We start from the raw sequence: 25,017 nt of genomic DNA, 5'->3' as shown, positions 1-25,017 counted from the left end.
ACAGCCTTGTCTACAGAGCAAGATCCAGGACAGGCACCAAAACTACACAGAAAAACCCTGTCTCGAAAAAAAAATTTAAAAAAAAAGTGTCATTTAACCCATGATTTGCCTTATTGTCTTTGGGGATAATACTGTCATTTTCCTCTATACTATAGCCTTCCTTATTGGCAGCTTCATTTTCTGTGATTTTATTTAACTCTGATAAACTGAACTTTGATAATATTAAATGAAAAATCCAGTATTAAATTATTCATAGGTTTTAGATTCCACTCCATTCTATCCTACCTGGCACAGGAATCATCTTTTTGCATATCCGTGTAGTATATGCCACCCATCTGCTAGCTATACAGAAGCCCTTGGGTAACAGATCTATATTCCCAGTATCACAAGTGACCCTTGCATGGTAGCCTCATGCAGCCTCACAATGGCTCCCTCACTTACTTCACTTAATCTCCACCATTTCCACAAGAATGGTGAGTACAGTGTTATTAAGATTTTTGTGCCTGTGAGGAAGTCCACAGTCACATGTGATTTACTGTATTTTGTTATATTTGCTCCATCCTATCTTTTGCTACTATTGTTAATCTCTTATTGTGAAAGACTTATATATTAAATTTTAGCAAACAGGGTTTAGCACAGTCTGAAGTCCTGAAGTCTTTGCAATATATCCCCCATGGATATTTAGAAGACTGCTGTTATTTCTGTGGTATTTATTTACATACCAAGTGTTTACTTTCACTAATTTCTGGGCAAAGTGTTGTGCAAATTAAAAGAAGCATCAGTAATCAGATTTTATTAAATCTGAATTTTATTAAAATCAATCAATCCTTGAATACTGAAAATTATATTCTATAACATCGAATAACTTTACATCCTTTATCAAGCTTTATATCAGATAACAGCTGATTTAAAAAGTGCTTGATGATTTATGAAAAAACTTCCTAAAACAACTTAAGATGAAATTCTTCATATGAAATAAATCACTACTGGACCCATGGCACATTTTGGAAGACATGAAAGATCAGAAATAGTACCATGACAGCATTCAGTTGAAGAAGCTTGATCACTACCAGATTTTTATAACTTCCCCTTTCTGGAAACTTGCTAACAGAAAACAAAACCTGTAATGCTTTAACTTACATTTCACAGTATAATGTGTTTGACTATGGTACAAAATGGCTTCTTTGAGAATCTAGAAACACTTAAAGTCCAGAATGAAGGTGGGATACAGAGGAGTCAGAGGGAAGAGAGAAGGAAAATCTATTGCTTCCTCCTCTCTTCCCATGAGTAAATTATATAAGCTAATGCAGGACCAGTGAAGATCCCAGGTCAGCAGATCAATATACTGTACAACGTTGTAGTAGAATCCAGGGAAAAATCATGGTACCTAATGCAAGCAATAACTTCTATTTTAGTACAATCATTAGTATGATTAATGTTTCTATTTTTTTATTAAGGTAACATATTTGTTTGATAATGGAGGGACAGTCTTCTTTGCTATTTTTATGGCAATATGGGGTAAGTATTCTCTTTTGTTACTTATTTTCCAACTCTGACTTTCTAACAGTATTTCTGTGCTGCATACACATGTGTACACGCATACACTCATGCACTCACACACACACACACACGCACGCACACACACACGCACGCACACACACAAGTACACATGTAAGTGCAACTCACACTATGTATTGACTCAATAACAAAATCTCTAGGATGATACTTACTTTTTTTGCCTTCTTCATACATTCACTCACTGGGAATTTAACTCTTACTTAATACTCTAAACTCCGAGGCTTAGACTATCAGAGACAAGCTAAAACTAAAGTTAAATCTCTTGTATTTTTACTGGTACAAGAAGTGGTGATGAGTTGGCTTGATGATTTTACTTGTTGGTTTGCCTTGTGCTTCATACCTTTAGAGGGACAGACTGTTTCACATATGACTGAACAAAAATGTATAATGTATCACAAATTCAATTTCTAGCTAGCAAGTTAAAATCAGACTAATTATGTACAAGTATTCTTTAGCCTTTTCCTCATGTTTCTCATGAGATTTTAAGGTGCCTAATTAATTGAAACCTGAGGTGTACTCATGCACGTTAGAATTACTTAAAACAGTGAGGACTTTTAGGGAAGCTATCATTTTCCTGGCTGGAGTCAATTTTCTTACTGGCCCTGCTGAATGCATTCATTGTCAACTGGCCAACCAAAGAGACTGACCGTGTGTGTGTGTGTGTGTGTGTGTGTGTGTGTGTGTGTGTGTGTGTGTGTGCTGTTGTAGAAAACTGAAATGTATTAGAAGACGACACGGCTTTCATTATTATTGCCTTAATTTCTCAGGATCAGAAACTTTACCATATCATATTTCTGGCTTTGAAACAAAAAAAAAAAAATACCATCCGAATTGTGCCCCAAGAAAATGCTTGTTTTGTTCTGTAGTTCTCTATTACAGACAAGAGGAGTGAAGAGTTAACTCTAGTTTCTTGTTTAAACACCAAATATTTTAAGAACATGTAGTTTTGGTCCCCAGATTTTGTGTGAAGAATGGTTATTATTAAGTTATCATCCAGTGCTGCCATGGTGATGTGTATTAATTTTACCTTATTCCACAAGGGTTTTCTAGAGAAATAAATGGAAATACAAAGTATGATTATATATTGCATGCTTCAGGCCCTCTGAAGACTGTAAGGGAAGAAAGCTTTTAGGTGATGGACCCGCTGTTCTGCTGCACAGCTCCTGCATTTGCAGCTCTCCCTGTGAAGAAGGCACAGCAATGATCTTGCAGAACCTCTTGAAAGGTGAATTTATTAAAAGGTCACAATGGAGATGAACTCTTGCCCTCTGTAGCCATTCTTCTCCTTGTTTTATATTGAGGTTCGAAGTGAAGGTATATCATCCATGGGAATGGTATCATGCACACTTTCTCCACCTTCTGGCATGGATGAATCTCTCACAGTTGAGTTGTAGTAACTAGAATTTCCAAAATTGATATCATAAGGTTCTGGTGCATTGTCTAATCGCAGAACTGAAAAAAAAATAGTAAAAATAACAAAATAGTTTTATGGCGATATTCTAAATGATGAATGCTCAGCCACCTAATTACATGATCAGACTGTACGAATTGTTCTAGGTGATGAGCAGACACATCTTCTATGTGGGCTTCTCAGACATTACTTTTGAAATATTAGATAAGTAGATTTTTACATGACACATTTATTTCTATGAATAAGAAAACTGGTATTTCTAAAGTTCTAAATTGGACACAAAATTAAGAAAGTAAGAAAAGCATTTCAACAAAGCATACCAATACTTTGTACATGAAAATATAAATATAAATAATCAACTTTGAATTGTGTGGTTTCAATCTCTGGTACAAAATTTTTTTTAAAATTAGGACAGTTAATAAAACATCATTATTTACTGATTATCTTAATACATTGATAGTCAACCCTGTGAATGTGTAAAAGGAAGAAAGGAGTTTATGAAAATATGCTTCCTTCTGATCTGATAGATCCAGGTAATCACTCAAGAGAGTCTGATAGACGACTCAGATTTTTGTTTCATTTTTAGCAAAGTGAAATACTTTTTTAATGAGCTTGAGTACATTTTTTTCAGAGAAAACCTAGGTTGTACTGGGCATCTTACACTACTGCAAGCAGGGACTAATTACTAATTAGATTAGTGATCTAATTATTCCTGTAAGTATTATGTTGCCTGCCTATTTATTAAGCCATCTGCTTACAAACTAGCCTCTTGGGAACTCTGGGTTTTTGAAGAGGTCTCCTAAACTGTATGGAAGAGATCAAAAAAGGTCTCATGGTTGCCTTGCTCCTCTAAGCATTAATCACAACTACTTAGAAAGTAAAAAGCTGACAGAATAAAATTTTTATATTATGTGCATAAGACATGTTTCTTATTAAAAAATATGTATTTGAAAACTTTAAAATCCTCCTCTTTAACTTTGAAACATGCCACTTTCTTTCATTTGGATTAGTAGAAACCCATAAACAGAATTATCCTGAATTTTAGGTAAATGGATTTGATTTTGAATATGTGTAATATATCAATGATGAACTGAACTCATGAAAGTTCAATGGGACTTCACCAGTAGACTTATCAGAGGCAAGTAACTATTTGTTATGAGGGCAGAAATCTTTTCAAGAAAAGAGACCTTCTCCCAGAGCATAAGAGAGAGAGGAGTCAAATGTCTGTAGTGATTTCATTTATCTTTGGTTTGAATAATATATATCAAACTCTCTGCTTTATTTAGTATATCTATTTATATCAGCTACAGATATTATTGTTGCCTTTTTAATCTGTGTGTGTGTGTGTGTGTGTGTGTCTGTGTATGTGTGTGTGTTATATTTATGCATGTTTGCATGTGTACATGTATGCATATGGAGCCTGGAAGTTGATGTCAGGAGTCTTCCTTAAAGGATCTCCACCTTATACATTGAGACATGGTCTCTCAGTTTAATGCAGATCTCGGCAGTAAGACTAGGATCACTAGTCACCTTGTTTGGGGTAATTCTACCTAACAAGTGCTGAAATTACAGGCTCATTTATCAGAAGTTTCCATGGGTTCTATGATCTGAACTGTGGTTGTTACACTTAGGAAGCAAGTGCTTCAACCATTGAACTATCTCTAGAGCCTGGATGGCTTTTAAAAAAAATATATGAGTGGGAAAGTTCTGAATTAAGGTATGATGTTTTTATTTCTGTACATCAGCCTTGCTGTAGGGAGGAGGGGACTGGACCTGCCTCAAATGAATCTCCCAGGCTGGGCTGACTCCCCAGGGGAGATCTTGCCTTGGAGGAGGTGGGAATGGGGGGTAGATTGGGAGGGAAGGCTGAGGGGTGGGAGGAGGGAGGACAGCGGAATCTGTGGCTGATATGTAAAATTAAATTTATTATAAAATAAAAATATTTATTTAAAAAATATGAAGCTTTCAGACACTGTGTTTCAGAGCCACATCTGTTTTCTGTTTTTTGCTTTTATTATTATTATTATTATTATTATTATTATTATTATTATTGAGTAGAACTGTTTGTTTTCTTTTTAAGGGATAATAATAAATACAATATAATAAGATAAAACAAAGACTAATACATTGGAATTGGACAAAACAAACACACAGAAGGAGAAGAGCCCAACATAAGGCACAATAACAAAAGACCCACTTGCTCTTACACTCAGGAATCTCATAAAAAGACTAACTAGAATCCATAAAATCTAAACGGGGACTAGTGCAGACCCATGAAGGCCCTGTGCATGCTGCCTCAGTCTCTATGAGTTCATATGAACTCTGATCATGTTGCTATAGAAGGCATTATTTTAGGTGGTCCTCTATCCTCTCTGACTCTTACAACCTTTCTCCTTACTCTCCTGTGGGGCTCCCTGAGGCTTGAGGGCAAGGGTTTGGTAGAGACATCCCACTTATGGCTGAGTGTTCCAAAATGTCTCACTCTGCATAATATCTACCTGTGGGTCTGTATTTGTTCCCATATGCTGCAAGAGGATTCTTCTCTGATGATGGCTGATTAAGAAAGTGATCATAATGTTTTGTTTTGTTTTGTTTTTTTCTGGGTCTGGGATAGCTCACTCAGGAAGACTGTTTTGTTTCTAGTTCCGTCTACCTGCAAATTTCAGAGCCACATTTAAGAATTTCATATCACTGTCTTCAAAATTTGTATATATGTTTTGATTCAGGAAACATTGTTTAAAGCCAGTTTTAATAACAATGAACAAAAATTCCAAGTGTTTTTAAGTGTTACAAGAAGTAATGCAAATTATTATTAATATTTAATAATAATAATTTGGTGAAGGAGATGGCTCCAAATGAATCTTGTCTGCTTCAGTCATACAGCTCTGACTCCTTCCTAGGTAGAGCGTGGTCACCTAACTAAAACCATTGTGTGGGAGTGACGGTCTGAAAGCAGTCTTTACCTGGTTCATTTCTGTCATCGTAAAGTCGCCGATGGGAAAATGAATCTGTTTTCCGTTGTCCACACAATAAGTAGCCAACAAGGCTAAGCAGGGAAGCACCCAGAATTGCCCCTAAAATGGTGCCGAATACTATTGCTGTATTCTTAGTCTCTGGGAGAAAAAAAAAACAAGTTATAATTCAGAAATAGAAAAGTAATTATTCAACAAATGAAAATACAGATGCAAGGACACAATATATAAAAGATTTGATATGTCTTAACAATTAGGTAATGGTGTCAGTGTGTCTCTGTATGTATCATGTACTCAGTATTTGTGACATAGTGCTTAAAAAATAATTCATTGTAAAACTGTACATCTACATTTTTACTTTCTTTATATTTACTTACTTTCTCTATATTTCTTTGAGATACTTCCAAGTTTTTGATTTATAATTGTCTTATTACTTATTATCACCAACAGTACTAAATTGCCATATTTTGTAGAAGATCTAATTTCAGTAATTAACACTGTATTCACTAAGCTTTTTATGGACCCTGAATCCATGAGGAAATTTAAAATAAAAATGAATTTGACTTTGTATAATATATAATATATATATATATTATATACATAAAACAATAAGTAAGTGAGTAATAGATAACACAGCCACTAAATGTCAAGTAGAAGATACTAAAAGGAGAAACAATCTACTTTGATATAAGATACTTACAAACTAAGCAAATGAAAGAAACAACAGACAAACCAAGATGTTTGCAATGACTGCTTATATCAAGAAACTACAATTGTACTGTATTCTACCCTGTAGTGGAATACTTGGCCTGAAAATTAAGTAATCATTAAACTACTACCACCCCTCCTCTCTAGATACCAACTGCACTTTTAAGTGTCTTGAGAAGTTCATTAACTAGATAATGAAGCTATTCTTAGGCTCTCTAAAGCTATATACCAGATTTCACTCCTAAAAAAAATTAATTCATTTGGAATACACAAACAAAAACAAAAAAAGGTTGTTACAATAAAAAGAAACAAACCTAATAATTTTGATAAAAGGGCTATTGTATGGGTCAGTGCTCTATATTCACAACATCTATTTATTGAGTTTAGACAGACAAAGAAACATTTTAAGTATTCTCTCTAATGGATAAAAGGGTGTTCAAGAATGATGGGATGTGTTAAAATCGTAACATGAAACATTATAAAATTAAACATGAAAGCGTATGTACGTACAGTATATTGCTATCATGTTGTTTTAAAAAGCCTAGATTTTAGAAGTTAAAGTGTTTCCCATATGCTGACAATAACTTACAAATGCCAATCTGATTATGTGTTTATATGTTTTAATTAATTTAGCCTTGAAGAAAGTCCATCAGAAGGCACTGAGTTCATTTAAAAAATAAGAAGTTTTTATTAAAAATAATAAGGTCACTTAGGCATACAAACATACAGCCCTGGGAAAAATTAAGCTTAATAAATGCATAATACAGCCTCTGTTAGCTTTCCAACTATATGTTTTTAAATTAGACACAGTTTTTAGGGAATCACACAAATGTTTATTTAATAATGCTGTGATCCAAAATTATATTTATATGATTCTCATTAGATATTAAACTAAAAGTTAAGGATGTTTTCCTGTGGTAAGCTTACCCAGGTAATTCTTGGAATGCCACTGCTCTGTTATTATCATACAGTCACTGTGTGGGGTCAGATAATCTATAAAAGCACTCATTTTGTTCAGTGTTTCAAAGCTCACAAGCATATATTTTAAAGCTCATTAGTAGACTATTCCTGAGAGCACCCGAAAGTCCAGATTGTCTCTAAAGAGTCAATGGAAGCTGTTACCTGATGCCTCAGGTAGCATTTTCACTTCCCATCATCACCTTTGTCCCACTCTCTCCTCATGCTCCTACCTGCTAATAACTAGCATGTGCTCAATTAAGTCCTAAAACCACTTCACAGCTTCTGTCGTTTATACCTCATAGGTAAGAATGACCCATACCCCTGTAATAGCCTGCATTTCCTAGAATGGCACTCCTTGGATTTAATTTATATGACTTCTCTAGAAATTCAGCCTTACATAACTAAGAAATTAAATCTATTTATATATACCTTTTTGGGGGTCGGATGGATTGGGAAAAAGTTTTGAATTATTGGTGAATTTTAAGGTAGGCTGCAAAGTTGTTTTTTCTTGATATGGGGTAAACCCAGCAAAGTTGTCATCGTTTGTGTCAAGCCATCCAGTAGGTTCGATTGTCAAAGGGGTCACAGGTGTGGTCATTGGAGGCAGAGGGAGGATACTGGCTGTACTGGAAATATTGTCAGGAATATGCATGGTGTCATTGTCCAGAGACCAAGTAAAGTTGTCTGGTGATGTGGGATGTACGGAATTGGAATGTGCTGAGACTTGTAAAGGATTTACATCTGCTGTGGATGAGTTCAAAGGCAACTTGGAAACAAAACCATGAGCCAAGGGAGGGATAGAATATGTGGAGGTAGGTCTTGGATCCTCAGTAGAGCTAGCTGTTAGCCAGTTACTGGTGGAATTTCTTGTTTCATAGATTGTGGGTAGATCCAAAAGAGAGGCATCTGTCACCATGGGTTTGGAGGTATTACTACTTTCATTCTCTGAAGTTATGTTTGTGCTCCTTTCCAAAGGAATGGATTTGATTCCCATTGTTTTCAAATCTTCTATGGTATACTGAGTTGCATTTCTTCTTGGATTTTGTTTCTGAGGTCTCCCAAATGGTAACATAATGAACAGACTTGAGATCAATGTAACTTTGGCTAAGGTCAACATAGTAGCCTTCTTTGGTATTGGTTTTATGAGGAATCTGAAAGAAAAGTAACAATCATTTAAATTATTAAGAGCATCCTGAGTTTTTCTAAGGATCTTCATTACTAAAATGAAAAAAATACAGAGACACAATGTTGTGATGATAATATATTTCTTATTCTAAAATGATTGCTTTGGATGGATTGTGGATTTAAACCAGTGCCATTAACTTCTATTTTCGATATAATCTTTCCTTCTAGGAAAATGGCAGAGAACAGCCTTGTCAAGTTAGATACTGCTATTTCAAAGATCACTGAGCTTGAAACAATTTGAAAGGATATTTATTAACATATGTGCATATCCATAGGCTGCTAAGTAGTGTTTTTAATGTTGTAAATATAGAACATGCAGAGCTATCTGGTTTCTTCAAACTGTCTAAGAAAGCATTCTCTTTACAAAGATGTTATTTTGAATGCTGATTGTGAAGATGATTCTACTACTCACACACTAAATGTCCCATTCTTATATCTATGAAGGAAGTCTTTCCAAAGCTCCCTTGAGTACATTTTATTCATATTTACTTTTAATTCATTGAAGTTGAGATAGCATCTGTGTTATAATAAATGAAGAATATGGTTGACTGTATGTGATGTAAAATACTAGGTATTTTACCTATGTAGATTATGGCACTATTAGGTAATAAATAACTTATAGAATCATCATTAGTGTAAGTTGTTAATATATTATTGTCAAGGTAACCAAATTTTTTTACAGTATTATTTTGAAACTAAATCGATAGTATATGAAGAAACATTCAGAACAGTATCTGGCCTAAAGTAAGTAATATCTTTGTGGTATAGCAGTTTTCAACCTTTGGGTAGTGACTCCTTTGGGGGTCAAATGACCCTTTCATAAGAGTGGCCTAAGACCATTCCAAAACACAGATTACAAAATTACAGTTATGAAGTAGCAAAAAATAAATAAATAACTGCGTGAGTGGGTGTTACTACAGTATGAGGAATTGCATTAAAGGTTCTAAGCATTAGAATGGTTGACAACCACTGCTATAATGTCTTACAAGGTTTACAATTAATATTGTATTGATCATTGGTTCAGTGATATCTTAAGACAAGAATAGCTGTGTTACGTTCTTCATGTAAATGAAGAAACTGAGACTCAGAGTGGCTAGTAATAGAAATTAATAAATAGAAGAGGCAAACAAAATGCTAAATGATGAAGTATATTTAACTGAACTTTTATATTTAAAAAATGTTAGCCTGGAGCTGAGAACATTGCTTAGTTGCTAGACTGCTTGCCTAGCATGCAAAAAGCCAACATTCCATCCCAGCATTGCACAAACCTGGCAAGCTGGTATGTGCCTGTATTCCCAGCAGTAATGAGGAGTATGGAGAAAGTACAGGATCAGAGGCACAGAGTAATTCTCAGCTACATAGTTCGAGGCCAGCATAGAATAATATAAGACTCCATGTCAAACAGTAAAGTCTGAAAACTGATTTGATGCTCTTCAAATTGGGTTTTACTTTTCACTAAAACATTCCAACTTGACTCAGGAAAATGGAGAAAGTTCAATTGCTAAATTATAGGATTTATGTTGCCTGCAAGTTTTTTTTTAAGATTTATTTTTATTTTATGTACATGAGAGTTTGCCTGAATGCATGTATGTGTACCACGTGCATGCCAGGCACCATGGATATCAAAAGAGGGAACTGGAATTACAGCTGTGAATTGCCCTGTGGATTCTGAGAATCAAACCCAGATTCACTAGAAGAGCAGCCAGTGATCTTAACCAGTGAGCAATCTCTTCAGCCCCTTGCCTGCAATTTTTAAGGCCTTTCCCTGAATTTTCACTGCCACCATTGCTGTTTTTTTTTAGTGGGGTTTAGAGAGCCTCCATTCCCCTCTGATTGTAGTTTGATTGTATTTACTACTCTCACCTTCCACCCAATGATCTGTTGCAAGTTAAAAACATCTGCATTATATTCTGATACACTGTCTCATCAAAAGCTTTCAGAAATCAGCCTGAGGTTTTGCATTCCAAAGGTTTCACTGGGATGAAACATTTTCCATCCCCGTTCTAATCACTTAAGAAAAGTCTTCTTAAAATATAAAGCAGGTAGGCATGTGGGAATATTCATAGGCACATTACTTATGAGTGTCTGGCTAAAATCCACCAGCAACAGATTGAACTACAAATCCTGGCCTATTCATATGCTGAAAATTAGCATCTTACAGTTTTATGCAACATACTGGATGATTATCATCAACATAATGCAAAGCCTAAAAATCCAGGCATATAGCGTAATCCCATATATATAAAGTTCAAAACAGGCACAACTCTCTGTTAAAAGACAAGAGATTGTGGATGGATACCTGTGGGAAGAGGGTACTGTTCACTTAAAGGGTTCTTATTTGCTCCTCATACTGTTTCCAGACAGGAATTACAGAAGTATTTACATTTGTGGTAATTCCATTTCCTTATATTTTATTTCCTTTTTGGTAAATATCAATATAAGTGGTTTCACTCCTAAAATTGTTAATATAATCAGGAAATTGTTTTATTAATTATAGACTTATTATACATTAGAAATTTTATACATTTTTCCATTGAATCCTTACAAAGCAATCAGACAGAACAAGATGTGTCACTGTAAATAATTTATAACTACAAATAATTAAGTGTAGGCATAAAGAGTATTAACAATGTATTCTAGGACTCACATTGGTGAATCAAATATAGGGGTAGAATAAACTTTTGCACACTTGAGTTAAAGCTAATGTGTGGGGTTGTTGCTCAATAACTGGAGTGAACTGAATTTAGAGTCTTCCAAGAACGTGGATATCTGCAGCTGGTAAAGTCTTTTATGGAGTGTGGCTTAAGTGCTGACATATTACATAGTCCCATCCTCCTATATACTTCAAATGCTTCTAAAATACTTAGAATACCAGAGACAATAGATAAATAGTAGAAATGCTAGCAAGTTTAAGAAACAATGATAGGAAAACATTTGCCCATGTTCAGTGCAAGCCTTTTTTCTGAACTGTTTCAATTTGCCTTTGCTTAAATGTGTGGACACACCGCCCATGAATGTGCAGGGCCAACTGTACTCTGTAGAGCAATTACAAAGGAACATACAACTTAGTGCATTCTGTCTTTGTAGACCTTCCCACCATCATTTTGAACACTGTTTCTAAATTGAAGGGTTTAAGCCATACTAAAAATGCTGCAAACACAGGTCCTTCTAGCCTAAGTGCTTCTCAAACATGATGAGTGTACTTTTGTCTTAACATAAAAAACTCCAACAATTTTATGTATGGTTTCTTACATGATCCACATGAATAAAACATAAGCGCATTTTCCCTAGACCCGTAGCTTGTCAATATTCCATTCAGTGAGAGCCTTGTGTAGTTTAGCTTGGTGTAGCTACCTGTACATTCCAGAGGTAGTTTTCTCCAGTGAAATTTGTACAGATCACAGCACACACACAGTTGTCTTTCTTTCCATCGGCCGCCTGGGCCCTGCTTTAGGCCTTGTACTTGGTCACTCTTTTTATCATTATTATGCCACTTGGATTCTAGTCTATTTAGTCATTTTCCTTATTTTCTTCTCCTAAGAGTATTGTCACCAGAGGCGGGATAAGGGCCTTAGCTTTTTTAATTTTCTTTTAGTTTTACATGAGGAACTTAGCCTGGAGCTTTCACTCCCTTCCTGTAATGAGAATCCTCATCTCTCCTGCCAACAAAGTGAGCTTTATTGTGCCAGCTTCACCTCGCCTGCGACATTGAACCACCCAGGGCATCTCTCATTCCTTCGCCTCACTTTGGAGTGTAACCTGAAAACCTTGGGTATCAATACCCCAAATAAGCCAAAGCACTGTTACTACCTATAACTTATCTCCTGGGAAAAGATTTAAACCGAAGGAAGAGAGGAACAGATATTATGCCTGAATACAAGGTAAAGTTAATTGAGAAATGAATACAGCTGTGGCCATGGCATTGCAAAGACTGATGTAGGCCTATAAGTCTGACATTTGTATCAGGAGATAATTTTGCTTCTCCTCCCTGGCTTCTAGGGTAACCACATAACATGTCCTTGATACCTCTCATCTTAAAGGGAGAGAAGAAGCCCCAAATCTAAGCCATCAGGTATTCAGAACTCTAGCTCTGACAGTTTGCAGAAGCAAGGACAATGTGACTCAGTTTAACTTGGACCCATGCGAATTAAACAGTGTACACTGTAACAGTAAGAGCTAATGGTGAGGACAATATAAAACCTACAGAGGACAGTGGATCAAATTTCCATTTTTCCCCTTTCATTTTTCTTTGAACCCCTCCCCATATAGAGGTTTCAAGCATTTAAATGATGTGGTGTATCAATGTAATACGTTAAGCTGAAATCAATTACGTTGGCTTACAAATGGCATGCTTGAGTTTGCCTAAGTTCATCTAACAGCCAGATGTCCTGTGGAGTGGGAAGAAAGTGATAAATTGGAAGACGAAATGTTCAGAGAGAGAAAAATAATCAGGATTACTAAGTAGCGTATTTCTCCCTGTTCTTTTGCCTCTTCTTGCACTTGGTTGGGAGTAATACTGGGGGAATAGCACGTAAAGAAATTTAGGAAATGTAACAGAAACAGATGTGTAATCATCATAAACTTTAAAAACTAAGGATAGAACTGTCATACGTGGAACAGAAAGGGAACATGATTCAGAGCCAATCTGTATACCTTAAGTCCAGATTCTAAATGTCTAGAAAGTGAATTTGTTACTGCTCTTTGTATTTAACAACAGTTAAAATGTGATTTGAAAGAGTAAATTTCAATTTTTAAATAATTCTTCTACAGGGAGGATGAACACTGTCGTATCCCCTTTCTTGGGTCTTAGCACTGTAAGGTGGCTTCCTATGGCTAAATCTCCATGGAGGGGTTGGACACACCTGGGGAGGAGACAAACATTCATGGAGGCAAACCCTCCTGCTGTGCTTCATTTTGATTGCTCTTAATTGTATAATGCCATTATTCTGCCAAACCCTCCCTTTGTAACTGAGTCATACTATTTCTACCAAGTCTTAAAAATAAGGAGGTACCCTGGCTGTGTCTGGCTGTAAACTCATGCCAACAAAAGTATGGTATTCATTCTTATCTCAATCAGAAGAAGAGTTTTCAATAATAGTATCAGTTCAGATCTTTGGAAGGTATCATATAATATTGTGTCCCTGTGGTGAATACCTGAGGGGTACAGACCATCCCACTTTGCCCAGTTGCTTTTGATTGTTTCTTGTCACAGACCTTAACTTCCCTATGTAGAAGGGATTATTTATTTTGTTTAGTTTTGTCATAAAAAATTCAGTCATCCATGTAGCTAATATTCCAGGCGGGACTTAAGTAGTTGGTGTTATTCAAAGTAGCCTTTGCAATTTTGGCTGGTATTAAGTATGTTCTTTAGAGCCAGATTAATAAAAACATAAGAAATTATGTTCTAAGACATAACTACATAAAGATTTGAAAACATGAGAAGTCAGAAATTCTATTTGTACCTGAGAACATTCATTATAATTATTGTTTCACTTTTATTTGAGAAATAAGAAAGAATCAATGAATGATTTTTTTCTTGAAAGAAATTCTCCAAGGTTTCTGCTATCATCCTATTAAAAGACTCAGACATACATAAATCTTGGAAAAAATAAAGAGAATGACATCTTGCCTGCTAACTTGGGAGTCCAGTCATGAATTTCACGACTGTGAAAAAATAGATGGATGACTACAAAGCTTAGAAAGAATGTGTCTCCAAGAGAAATATTCTGGATCCAAACTCCCAAGCATGAGGGGTTAGACTTCTATCACATTTCACTGTCTTTAGAAACAGCTTCTATGGATCAAAGAGAAAGTAGGTCAACAGGAAATCTTTAAAAAAGAAAGAAAGCTCAAAGGGCCGCAAGCTGAAAAGGACTTTCGCAAACCCTACCAGGACCCTCATTCCACAGCAGGTTTTCTACGAGTGACCGAGCCTTCTAAAATTTCTAGGAATGCCAGACATGCTAGATTAAAATAGTGACATGTACAGTTTTCAATTTTTTTAGTTAAGAACACCATTGAAAAAGATGTATGGAAGCTTTTAAGTCACTGCATGTAATGATAATTTTTCAAAACAAAAACAAAAAAAACAGTATTATACTTAAACATAAAACTTTAAGCCTAAATGCCTATTTGAAAGCTATTCAAATTGTGTTCTTGCCTCCAGTTCCACTTTAAACATTTTGATAGCTTTGCTCAGACTTGACTTGACGAAACCCTGTATTTGAGACACACATTTAAGACAGTATTTTCACTGAACTCTTTTGCTGGGTTGGTCAGTTACCAACTCTGGCAGTACTTCCTAAAGCTAACTCGTTTTACAGTGCAAATGTTCACTTAGAAAGTAATTAACTAAGGAGACAATGGCCTGTTTATACCAGAGTCTCTGTAGCTACTTGCTTGATTGTTCTGTTAAAGGTGAGGTCACCGTGATTCTCCTTGATAAAGGAAAGAGAAAGAGAGAGAGAAACAGAAAGGGAGAGAAAGACAGAAGGAGGGAGAAAATGAATCCCAAGAGGCACACACTTACCTTCAGAAGTAACAGGTGTTTACAGATGGGAAATGAAATATCAAGTTGTTCTAGCTGGAATGAGTCCTCAGCGCATGAAAGAGCAGGTGGGTTAAGTGTGACAATGTGGCATTGAGCAGGACACAGGCAGATGCGAGAGACACAAAATTAGGTGGGGCTGACTGGCTGACTGGTTGGCTGGCTGGCAGTATCTTGCTTGTGTAATAGAGCAGCCAAGAACCTGACTGACCTGCCTCTCAGCTGTAAGCAATAGGATATCACCTCACTCAGGTCTGAAGAAAGGCCCAACCCTCTAGTTTTCATAGGTTGCTTTGTCAGATTTTGAGATAGGCTCGTTCTCTGCAGCACTAGCAAAAGGGGGATTGTTTATTTCTTGAAGGGGAGTGGATTGGTAGCATCCTCTGGTGTATTAAGAACTCTTGAAACATGCTGGCTACCTCTTTGCAGGTACAAAAACCTGAGTGAGTCATGCTCCACACCTACTTCTGTATGCTAGGCCCAAATTATTCATCCTCATAAACAAATACTTCAGTTCTTCTCGGCAGTGGCCCTTTGTTACCTTAAACCTGAATGTGAAAAATTCATAGGGGTCAGTAGTGAGGGACTTACCTGAGATGCATTGAAACTGGTATTATAGAAAGTCACACATAACTTACACAAAGTCAATGAATGGTTATTGGGGTCCTTGAGACTGCTATGAAGGGTTACTTTAGAAATAACCTCCAATACTAAATTGGGGTTCTTGCTGATTTTCCAGGCTTCAGAGAGTCACTGGGGCCTGTGTGAGAATGACCCAGGAGCCTTCTTGATTAAGCAGCTTCTACCCTTTGTTCTGTTTGCTTTTACTCTCATGTTAGAAGCTAGGAGATTTCTAGAATGCCCGGGTCATACTGAATTAAATAATTGAATTAATAACAAATTGCTATGCTTCCTTTTGGCCCCTTCCATGTCTTACCAAAGGGAGAAATTTAAATGTAGGATATTCTTCACTTCAGTATTTGGGGACTGGTATCAATCTGTCCTGCTTAATATACCTGAGGTTTACACTTCATTTCTGTTGTACAAACAGTTAGATTTCCATCTGATGAAGGGGTAGATGAAACTAAAATGCATTCATTCAGCTAAAATGCATGAGCTGAAGGTTGGAGTTGAATGTACAGAATCTGCTCAGTTAATTGGTTTAGGAAAGAATGAGGTAATTCTATAGTTTTAAATTTTCTGCACCCCAAAGGCTGGCCCTGAGTTTGATTAGAAATTAAACTCCTAAAAAGTTTTCATTCAAAGGCTATTTAAGCTGTGTCTACACTGGCATGAAGAAAAACAAGTTAAACTCACTCAAACAACTGGTTGCTGAGTGATGGCTAAAAAGAGTTCAGTTGGTTATCTTCAGATTATCAAGTGTCTAGGAAAAGAATTTACTGAGGGTGAGGATATTCTCTGTCTGAACTTAGGGAACTGAGTATGGACTAATAGCATTGGGTAAATGGTAACCTTAGATATTCTCCTAGGTGTGTGTAGGAATCATTATCCCTTCCTGACTTCACCATAGTAATTATATAGCTGATGACAGGCAGGAACTATGCAAAGCACTTGTGCTCCAACTCTCTTTTTGTTGCCCTGAGGTCAAAGCTGTCCTGACCTTTTTCCTGAAGATGTTAGCTGAGAGCTTAGAACATTTATCATCATTGACTTCCTACAGCCATAACCATCTGATTAGAATGCATGTTTAGGGCAAGTCCTATTTAAACACCCATTATGAGCACATCTAGAAATAAACCAAAACCTGAAAAACGTATATTAATTGAATTCCTTGGTTTTTATTCAGTTTATTTTATAATGACCAGAAACTTTTTATTCACATGAATCTACATGTGAGTAGCTTAGATCAATAAATAGATAGATGGATAGATGATAGATAGATGGATAGATAGATAGATAGTTAGATAGATAGATGATAGATATCTCCAAAAAATTCTCATGAGATACAGTTCCAAGCATCTAGGTAAGGCTAGTTTCTCCTGAGAATCTCAACCAAAGAGCAGTTACTGACAATTTCAATAGCCAGACCAGATGAGATGATACATTTTGCAGTGTTTATATACATCTTGTACTTACCCACTGTAAATTCAAACTATTTTGTTGTTCATTAGTTAAGACTTATAATCCACACTGAGAAGAAATACTTCTTCCTGATCTTAAAGTCAAATTTAATACGAACACATATTCCTATAGATTATGAATCTGAAAGCAAATCCCTGTAGCTCATAATCTCACTTAAGGCTGTTCTAGAAGCAAACACTCTTTTAGATACACATACATATGCAATAACACATCCTTGCATGCATAATACATAACTATGCTAAGGAAAGTTGTGAAGTTGAGAAGCCACTAGAATTAACTTTATGTGATAGATTCTCTATTCATCTTTGGCATTTATTTCAACCAATAGTTCAAAGAAGTGATACTACTGTAACAAAATCTGTCCCATTACTTTGTAAACAGATCCTCTTGGTATGTTAGTCACAAAAAAGTAAAGTATAGTTGATAGTGAGACAAACCCACTGCATTCTAATATAAGCAATAGGGCAGCATAGGTAACTAAGCCAACTAAAGAACAAAGTACTGACTGGTATCCTGATTAGATGTATTTGTAATAAAAGTTGCATTATATATTTAATGCTGGATGTATTATAAAGTTATTTTGAATATTAAATTTGAGGGTATATTTTGTTTTATTAATTGTATGATAAATTCTATTCAGGTTGTCTGAAGTAAGATATAAATGACCAGAAGAAAAAGAAATTCTGTATTTTTATGGTTGCTTTGAAGAAATAGGACAACATAATTAATAAATATTTTTCAAAGTAAATACATATTAATTTTCTAAGACAAAGTTAGAATGGAAACAGATTTAAAGACAAAATAAACTTAAATTTGCAAAGAAAATGAGGGCTTACTAAATTTTCATTTTTCAGGCGATACAAGGAGTAAAGGCTCATTATGAAAAATGATACCCAACAATGCTTCAAGGTATTCAGATATTCAAAAACAGTGTATTGGTTATTTTTCTATATGGTATAAGACCTGACACATTGCCCACTGTGTCTGATTATCTACCCTTCAATTTCTGTAAACAAAAGGTAGAAAATGATTGTGGGCTGCTGTTTCCTAAGCACTTAAAAATCAATTTCTTTCTTAGTGTCCCCTCTATTAACAATGCACTGACTATGTTAATGGAATAGCATTCCAGTATACAGCCCCACTGCCTGCTCATTCAGTATAAGACTTCTTAGGCTCACTCTGGCAGAGATTTCAGTTCTCATACTCAGCAAGGCAGCTGTGTGCGTGGTGAGGCAAGTTTAGCCACTGAGTCATAGTTCCTTTATCAAGTTCTGATTTTGCAGCTTACTCATTTCATAACTGTGTATAGTCATATTTCTAAAGCTGCCCTCTCATTTGTAAAACAAAGTAACTCCTACTCCCTAGTTGCCTGTGGGGAGTCAATGACTTCAAAGTAGGGAAAGAAGAGATAAACTAGGCCCACTTAATGACAAGCATGATCATTTTTATTTTTGAGATGTCAGAACTTGAAGCTTAGTATAGTCAGGAATAGAAGTTAAAATGAAACCAAACAAGGGTTCAAACATTGGATTGAATTATTCTGAATTTGTGTATATCTCTTGGCATAGGAATTGGTCAATAATACTCATTGAATAAAATATGAGTGAACTAGTGATATTTAATTGATTCCATTTTCCTATAGAGGGGCTTCCCCTGATCATGTTTTTTTGTAAAACTGTAATCCTCCCTTTTTTAACATATCTTATCACCTTCTTTATATCTTTCCCATAGCATTTGTTGACCTACATAATACTTTATATCTTATTGTGTGTCTGTGTTTTATTATGTTGCTATACTAGCAGATCAACTCGAGTAAGCAGGGATTTTGGTCTGTTTCCATCAATGTTTTGTCCACAAAACTGGATTACGTTTATAATATAAGGACTGGTATAGAAAAATTCCTCAACAAAGTATCAATTAATAAATAATTGAGTGGATGGATATACAAGTAAACAACGCATTTAACCTCAGTGATAATTAAAAGCAAGTGAATATATAAAACATCTTTAAATTCACTGTATTCTACCTAGAATACATTTCTTGTTGTTGGCTCATTCAGATCTGAAACCTGATGCTTCACTTTTCAATTAAGGTTATGCTTTGCCTGGACCTAGTGGCACATACATGTAAGCCCAGCACTGGAAGGTCGAGGCAGGAAAGACAGGAGTTCAAGGTCATCCTCAAGTACTTACTTACAAGTTCAAGGCCAGACTGGACTACATGAGAACATTCTCAAACAAAGGAAGCTATTCCTTGGACATATTTGTATTTGTACATACAGTCCTGTGTTGTTTCCTCTAGTGGTTAACTAGGGGAGGGTGATCAGTCACAGATACTGACCTTAGTAAGGAATGTATCAGTCTTCTGAGAATGCAGAAGTTATGGGCACAACTGTATCTAAAAGGACAGATATGAATTGTAGTTGGAGTTTTTCTGTGTCTACCCAGCTCCTGCAGCCACTCAGACCCACACACAGAGACTTGTATTACTTATAAACTGTATGGCTGTGACAGGCTTCTTGTTATCTTTTTCTTATATCTTAAATTAACCCATATCTATAAATCTATACCTTGCCATGTGGTTCATGGCTTACCAGTATCCTTACAGCTTGCTTCTGGTGGCAGTGGCTGGCAGCATCTCTTGAATCAGCCTTCCTTCTCCCAGAATTCTCCTCTCTGTTTATCCTGCCTATACTATACTTCCTACCTGGCTACTGGCCAATCAGCATTTTATTTATCAATCAGTTAGAGCAACACATTCACAGCATATAGAAAGACATCTCCAGCAATGATTGGGAGAATACTTTCTTCTGATTGCTACATATTTAATACTAAGATGAGCAGCACAGTTCTAAACAGTGACAGAAATATAGGTGATAGATATTAAATGGGTAAAGAGAAAGTAATATAACATGGCAGCTAGTGATGACCACTCATAGTTAATAACCATTAACTTAAACAAGTCGCTCAGTATAAAGCTGTGTTTTCCTGATCATGTTAATATGCATAAGTACAGATAGATGTAGAAAAAGAAGTAAAAGAATGAGGAGGTGGAAGAAAAACAAGAGGAAGGAATAAGTAGAGAGAGAAAGAAGAGAGAGACAGAAATTATGACAAAGGGGAAAAAAGGATGGTTGACTTGTGACAGGATCAATAGTTAAAAGTCTGGATCAAGAAATTGTTGAGGACTGGAGAGATGGCTCAGTGGGTGATTTATGCTCTTCTAAAGGACCTGAGATCACTTCCTAGCTTCTGTGTCAAAACTCTCACATCTGCCTGGCAATCTTTTGGCCCCCATAGACACCTGCAAGCACATGGCATGCACATAGACAGACAGACAAATACAAATAAATAATAAGCAAATAAAAATAGAATATATCTAAAAAAACCCAAATAGTTGGAATTTATAAATAATAAATTGGACTGGTGAATACAGTGACTTAAGATCATGGTGTGCTTAAGATCATCAAAAGCTTGTCCTGAGAAGGCATTATGAATCAAAGCAGCTTGGGTAATCCAGATCAAAGAACACAGAAGCCAGGGTACTGGAACAATTGCCTCTGTGTACCGTAATTTATGAGTTATTTTGGGAAATTGGTTGGTCAGATTTATACTAAGCCATGAGTTAAAAAGCATCTAGAGAAGTAGAATGAGTGTCTCCAGGGAGTAGAAGACAACAACACTCAGAGGTAGAAGGAAGTATGAATCAATAATAAATATTCAAACCTGTGACTATAGGAAGGAGATAAAATGGTCCTGGGTCACAATGAGGAGCAAAATTTCAGCAGCTCTTCTTCATTTATTATTGATGTTAGAGACAGCCATCAGCTGAGAGTATTTTATGGAAAGTGGGAATTCAGGGGAGTGCCAAGTGGCAGAGCAAGAATGTAAGGAAGCAGAAACTACTTAGCTATTGATTAACTGAATGACAGAGGGTGCAGTGAGCATGCCATAGGAGGTGAGAAGATGGCTTTTCAGAAGAGCAATCCTCTCTTGCTGGAGGAAGGAACATTAAGGAGTTGAGGGGTGATTTGGAAATCTGGAGCTCCTTGAAGTAATTAACAGGTGCAGGGTTAAGTTGTACAATGATATTTACTCTAATGTGCCAGTTGTGATTGGTGATAGGAAGATAGTGAGACTAAAGCATTATGATTATGTGGAAGGTCTAGGAATTCTCTGGACACCAGCTGACTTTAGAATTCCAAAGTGGAACACTTTCCTAGTATTCAAGGATCTCTAGAATCTGGAAGGATAGCTTTTTGCATTGTAAAATTACATTGCGCTCTGCAGTAAATACATAATATTCTTCTGTGCACAGGCACAACAGCTGATTCACAATTTTCCAAGCTTTCTTCCTTTAAACCCTAATTTCATTGTAGAGTCTAGTATCTTTTGGTAACCCTTGCCCAATTGATCAAACATTCACTTTATGTGGATCTATTGTATTCACTGAAATTACAGCCAGAAATAAATTTAATGAAGCAGGGAAGATGACAGATTAATATTGCTAGGACTTGCTGTAGCACTCTTTTTTTTTTTTTTTTTTTTTTTTGGTTTTTCGAGACAGGGTTTCTCTGTGTAGCTTTGCGCCTTTCCTGGAACTCACTTGGTAGTCCAGGCTGGCCTCGAACTCACAGAGATCCGCCTGGCTCTGCCTCCCGAGTGCTGGGATTAAAGGCGTGCGCCACCACCGCCCGGCTTGCTGTAGCACTCTTAGGAACAAACTTCTTAAATCCCTAAGGCAAGATAATCCGAAACTCATGGGGAAAAATCACTTATTTCTAATTGGAAACAAAAGTTTCATAGATAAATCACCTCTGCTACATCACACAAGAATTTTTGTTGAGCATTCTCACCACTGACCTATACTTAGAGAGGATAACAAAGGGTTCAGGAAGCTACACCACCAGTGTGTACCCTAAAGAGGAATCTTAGTAGGCTTCTTGGCTCAAGCTATAGCATAGGAGGAAAGGGACACTTTTCCAAAAATTCATGACCCAAAAAAGATTTTGAAATCAAGTTCACAGGCACCACATAACAATGCCAAGTGGTCTTTTCATCGACTGAAAGACTGTAAGAACATAAAACCTTTGTAAAGTACATTGAAAACACATGGTTTTTAATTAAACTCATTTCCTAGAGGTTCTTAGCTACAAAGAAAGGATATTTCTGTGCTGAATCAGGAAAGAATCCTGAAAGAGTGATGCATAGCGATATCATGAATCTCTTCCTTTAAACCTGGAGTTCCAGTTAGTAACAGGATCTCAGGAATCAGAGCAACTTGAGTCAAGTTCATTCTCAACAAACTTGCTATACTTTCAGAGCTTTAATGTGCTTACCTGTAAAGTAACTTCTTACAAATGAGACAGTGGCAAAGGCTTAATGAGTAAATATGCAGAGCATGTAATAGAGTAGCAGGTCCAGGTAATACAGGGAAATTTTGTAAGTGTTTCAGTAGAGAAACGAGGACTCCTTATGTATCCTAGGTGGCCTTGAACTAATAGCTTTCCTGTCTCACCCTCAGTTCTAGGAAATAGTTATGGGCCATCATCACCCCCATGTGTTTTTAATGCATTTTAGCTATTTGTAAGAAAAGGATCAAAATCTTTGAAGACCTATTTAAAGAATAGAAAACAAGTCATACAAAACACAAAATTAGGCACAAAAGTAAGGAGAATGGAAACACTGTATGGAAATCTGCATCTAAACAATTTCCCAGCGTTCAGGGGACTGAAACAAGAGGGGTCATTTAGGTCTCTGACTCAAAACCAACAGGGTAATAAGTGAGATGCCCTCTCAATTTTCTTAAGTGAGAAGAATAAGGAAACCACACATGTCAAAGGCTCCAGAAGAATATACAGCAAAGCAGAGTATAGAGATCACATTTTATCAGTTCACTTCTTGATACTTCTCTGGGATGCTTTTGGTCTTGATTTTTCTGACTTTTTTTTTTTCAAATATTGACTCTTTAGGGAACTGTCAGTAACACAACTTAAGAACACCAGATAGAATTATACTTTCCTTTCCCTCCAGATTGTCTAAGTCAATATCATTTTGATTATTGATAGTATAAAACATATTCAACTTTATAATGCTGAATGTATTGTGCAATTTTTAAGATTGTTATAAATTCCATCATTCAAAGCTCAGTACATTTCAAAGCTAATTTCTCTCTCATTGTCTGTGCATTGTCTGTGCTGAGCCGATGGAGGATATGCAGACAACCACACAAGCCCTGGCATGGCTCCTGAGAGACTCAACATAGGAATGCCAACAACATTCCTCAGGATCCCTTACTACATGAGCACAGTTTGAAATAATTAGGCAACATGTGAAAGTGCCGGTATAGCACATATATGTGCCTTCCTACGCACAAACTAAGCATATCCTGACTCCATAGTCCTACTGTCTGCTGTCAGAAACACTCGGGGCCACTCTGCCATCCCCTATTTGAAGAAAGTCAAGATTGTAGCTATGTTTGCAGGATGCTTTTACACACAGCAAACTGAGTAGATCAATTATTGCTTGAAAAATTGCATGTTCTTAAGTTTTATATCAAGAAGCAGAAAATGTGAAATACAGGTATGGATTGGAAACCAAAATGTTTGGCTACAAATTCTCTTGTGTGTAACAACTAGCAGTCTAAAAACAGTAATTAGAATTTAGTATACCCTTTAAGTCCATTAAACAGAAACAGACCACTGACAAACTGCCTATAACTTTATTTTCCAGAAAGCATTATGAAGTCTATTTGTCTCATTTTAAGTTGCAAAATGGAAATTCGCTATTTTTTAATTTATCCAAGACCATACATTCAGAAAAGAATACGGACATCATTTAAGCCCAGAAGATTCCTAATTTAACCCATGCTCTTTGTCCAGGGCACTACTATTCATAGGTATTCTAAAGATGAGACTTTGATCAAGGTATATTTTATTGTGTTTGTTATGAAAAAGAAGTTAGTAATTTTTTGTGGCATTTTCTATGTTTCTCAGTATGTTATAACTATGTTACTACATCCAGACCCAGACAAAATCTTAAAGGTAGAAAAAGTAAATACTTTATAATGTTTAGGTTGCTGACATCTGCCAATTAGGAAAAATGAAGAATTCGAATTTTGAGCGGTTTTCTGGGAGGCACAGCTATTCCAGATATTAACAATAGATGGAGGTGGAAAGCTTAAATCATGTCTCCTTTTTCTTTATAAATTAACAGCTGCTGTGATCATGCCTTTGAGCATCATTAAGATACAAGTCTTAAATACACTGTTAAGAAAAATACTTGAGTGCCTATGTCGATAGTTGCTGTCTATTAATGGGACAGCGATGACTATGTGTGCTTCTCTACAAGTGAAATTCATTTGGCACAAACCCCAATATAACTAGATTTCAACAAAAGACTTGATCCAGTTATTTCTGCTTGGTATTACATTTGTAATAAAAAAAAAAAGTCAAATAAAATTAACCAGAAACTCTATCAAATAGATGAAAGGTAAAGTGAGAAAGGAACACAAGGAAAAGCAGCCTTATACTTAACAGTATTTTACTTGTTTGA

General features: G+C 36.0%; 2 protein-coding genes across 3 annotated transcripts in view; one reads left to right on the top strand and one right to left on the bottom strand.

The window, feature by feature from the left end:
- Positions 1-25,017, top strand: part of Ano3 (anoctamin 3) — a 306,379-nt gene that overhangs the window by 233,359 nt on the left and 48,003 nt on the right. The window contains exon 15 of the mRNA XM_059261076.1: positions 1,458-1,518. Within this exon, the coding sequence (XP_059117059.1) occupies positions 1,458-1,518 (61 nt within the window). The remainder of the gene's footprint in view (positions 1-1,457; positions 1,519-25,017) is intronic.
- Positions 2,272-15,557, bottom strand: Muc15 (mucin 15, cell surface associated). 2 transcript variants are annotated; one of them, XM_059261078.1, is made up of 4 exons: positions 15,344-15,557; positions 8,059-8,780; positions 5,953-6,102; positions 2,272-3,030 (listed from the first exon to the last, which is right to left on the bottom strand). In XM_059261078.1, the coding sequence occupies exons 2-4, from the start codon at positions 8,744-8,746 to the stop codon at positions 2,870-2,872; spliced, it is 999 nt and encodes a 332-aa protein (XP_059117061.1). In that variant the 5' UTR covers positions 8,747-8,780; positions 15,344-15,557; the 3' UTR covers positions 2,272-2,869. The 2 variants fall into 2 exon arrangements, with proteins under 2 accessions (XP_059117061.1, XP_059117062.1); XM_059261079.1 differs by having other exon boundaries at positions 2,848-2,975.

Source organism: Peromyscus eremicus, chromosome 4 (assembly GCF_949786415.1).
Source record: "Peromyscus eremicus chromosome 4, PerEre_H2_v1, whole genome shotgun sequence".
Classification (NCBI taxonomy): domain Eukaryota; kingdom Metazoa; phylum Chordata; class Mammalia; order Rodentia; family Cricetidae; genus Peromyscus; species Peromyscus eremicus.
Note: the sequence above shows the minus strand (reverse complement) of the source record. Positions and strands in the feature narration are given on the sequence as shown.

What these genes read in the sequence shown, in the direction of transcription:
- Muc15 (XM_059261078.1), bottom strand. Translation starts at nt 8,746, where the DNA reads ATGTTGACCTTAGCCAAAGTTACATTGATCTCAAGTCTGTTCATTATG. An exon ending in TCCATCCGACCCCCAAAAAG is followed by an intron (nt 6,103 to 8,058) that starts GTATATATAAAT and finishes TTTTTCTCCCAG; the next exon opens with AGACTAAGAATACAGCAATA. An exon ending in CGATGACAGAAATGAACCAG is followed by an intron (nt 3,031 to 5,952) that starts GTAAAGACTGCT and finishes TTTTTTTTTCAG; the next exon opens with TTCTGCGATTAGACAATGCA.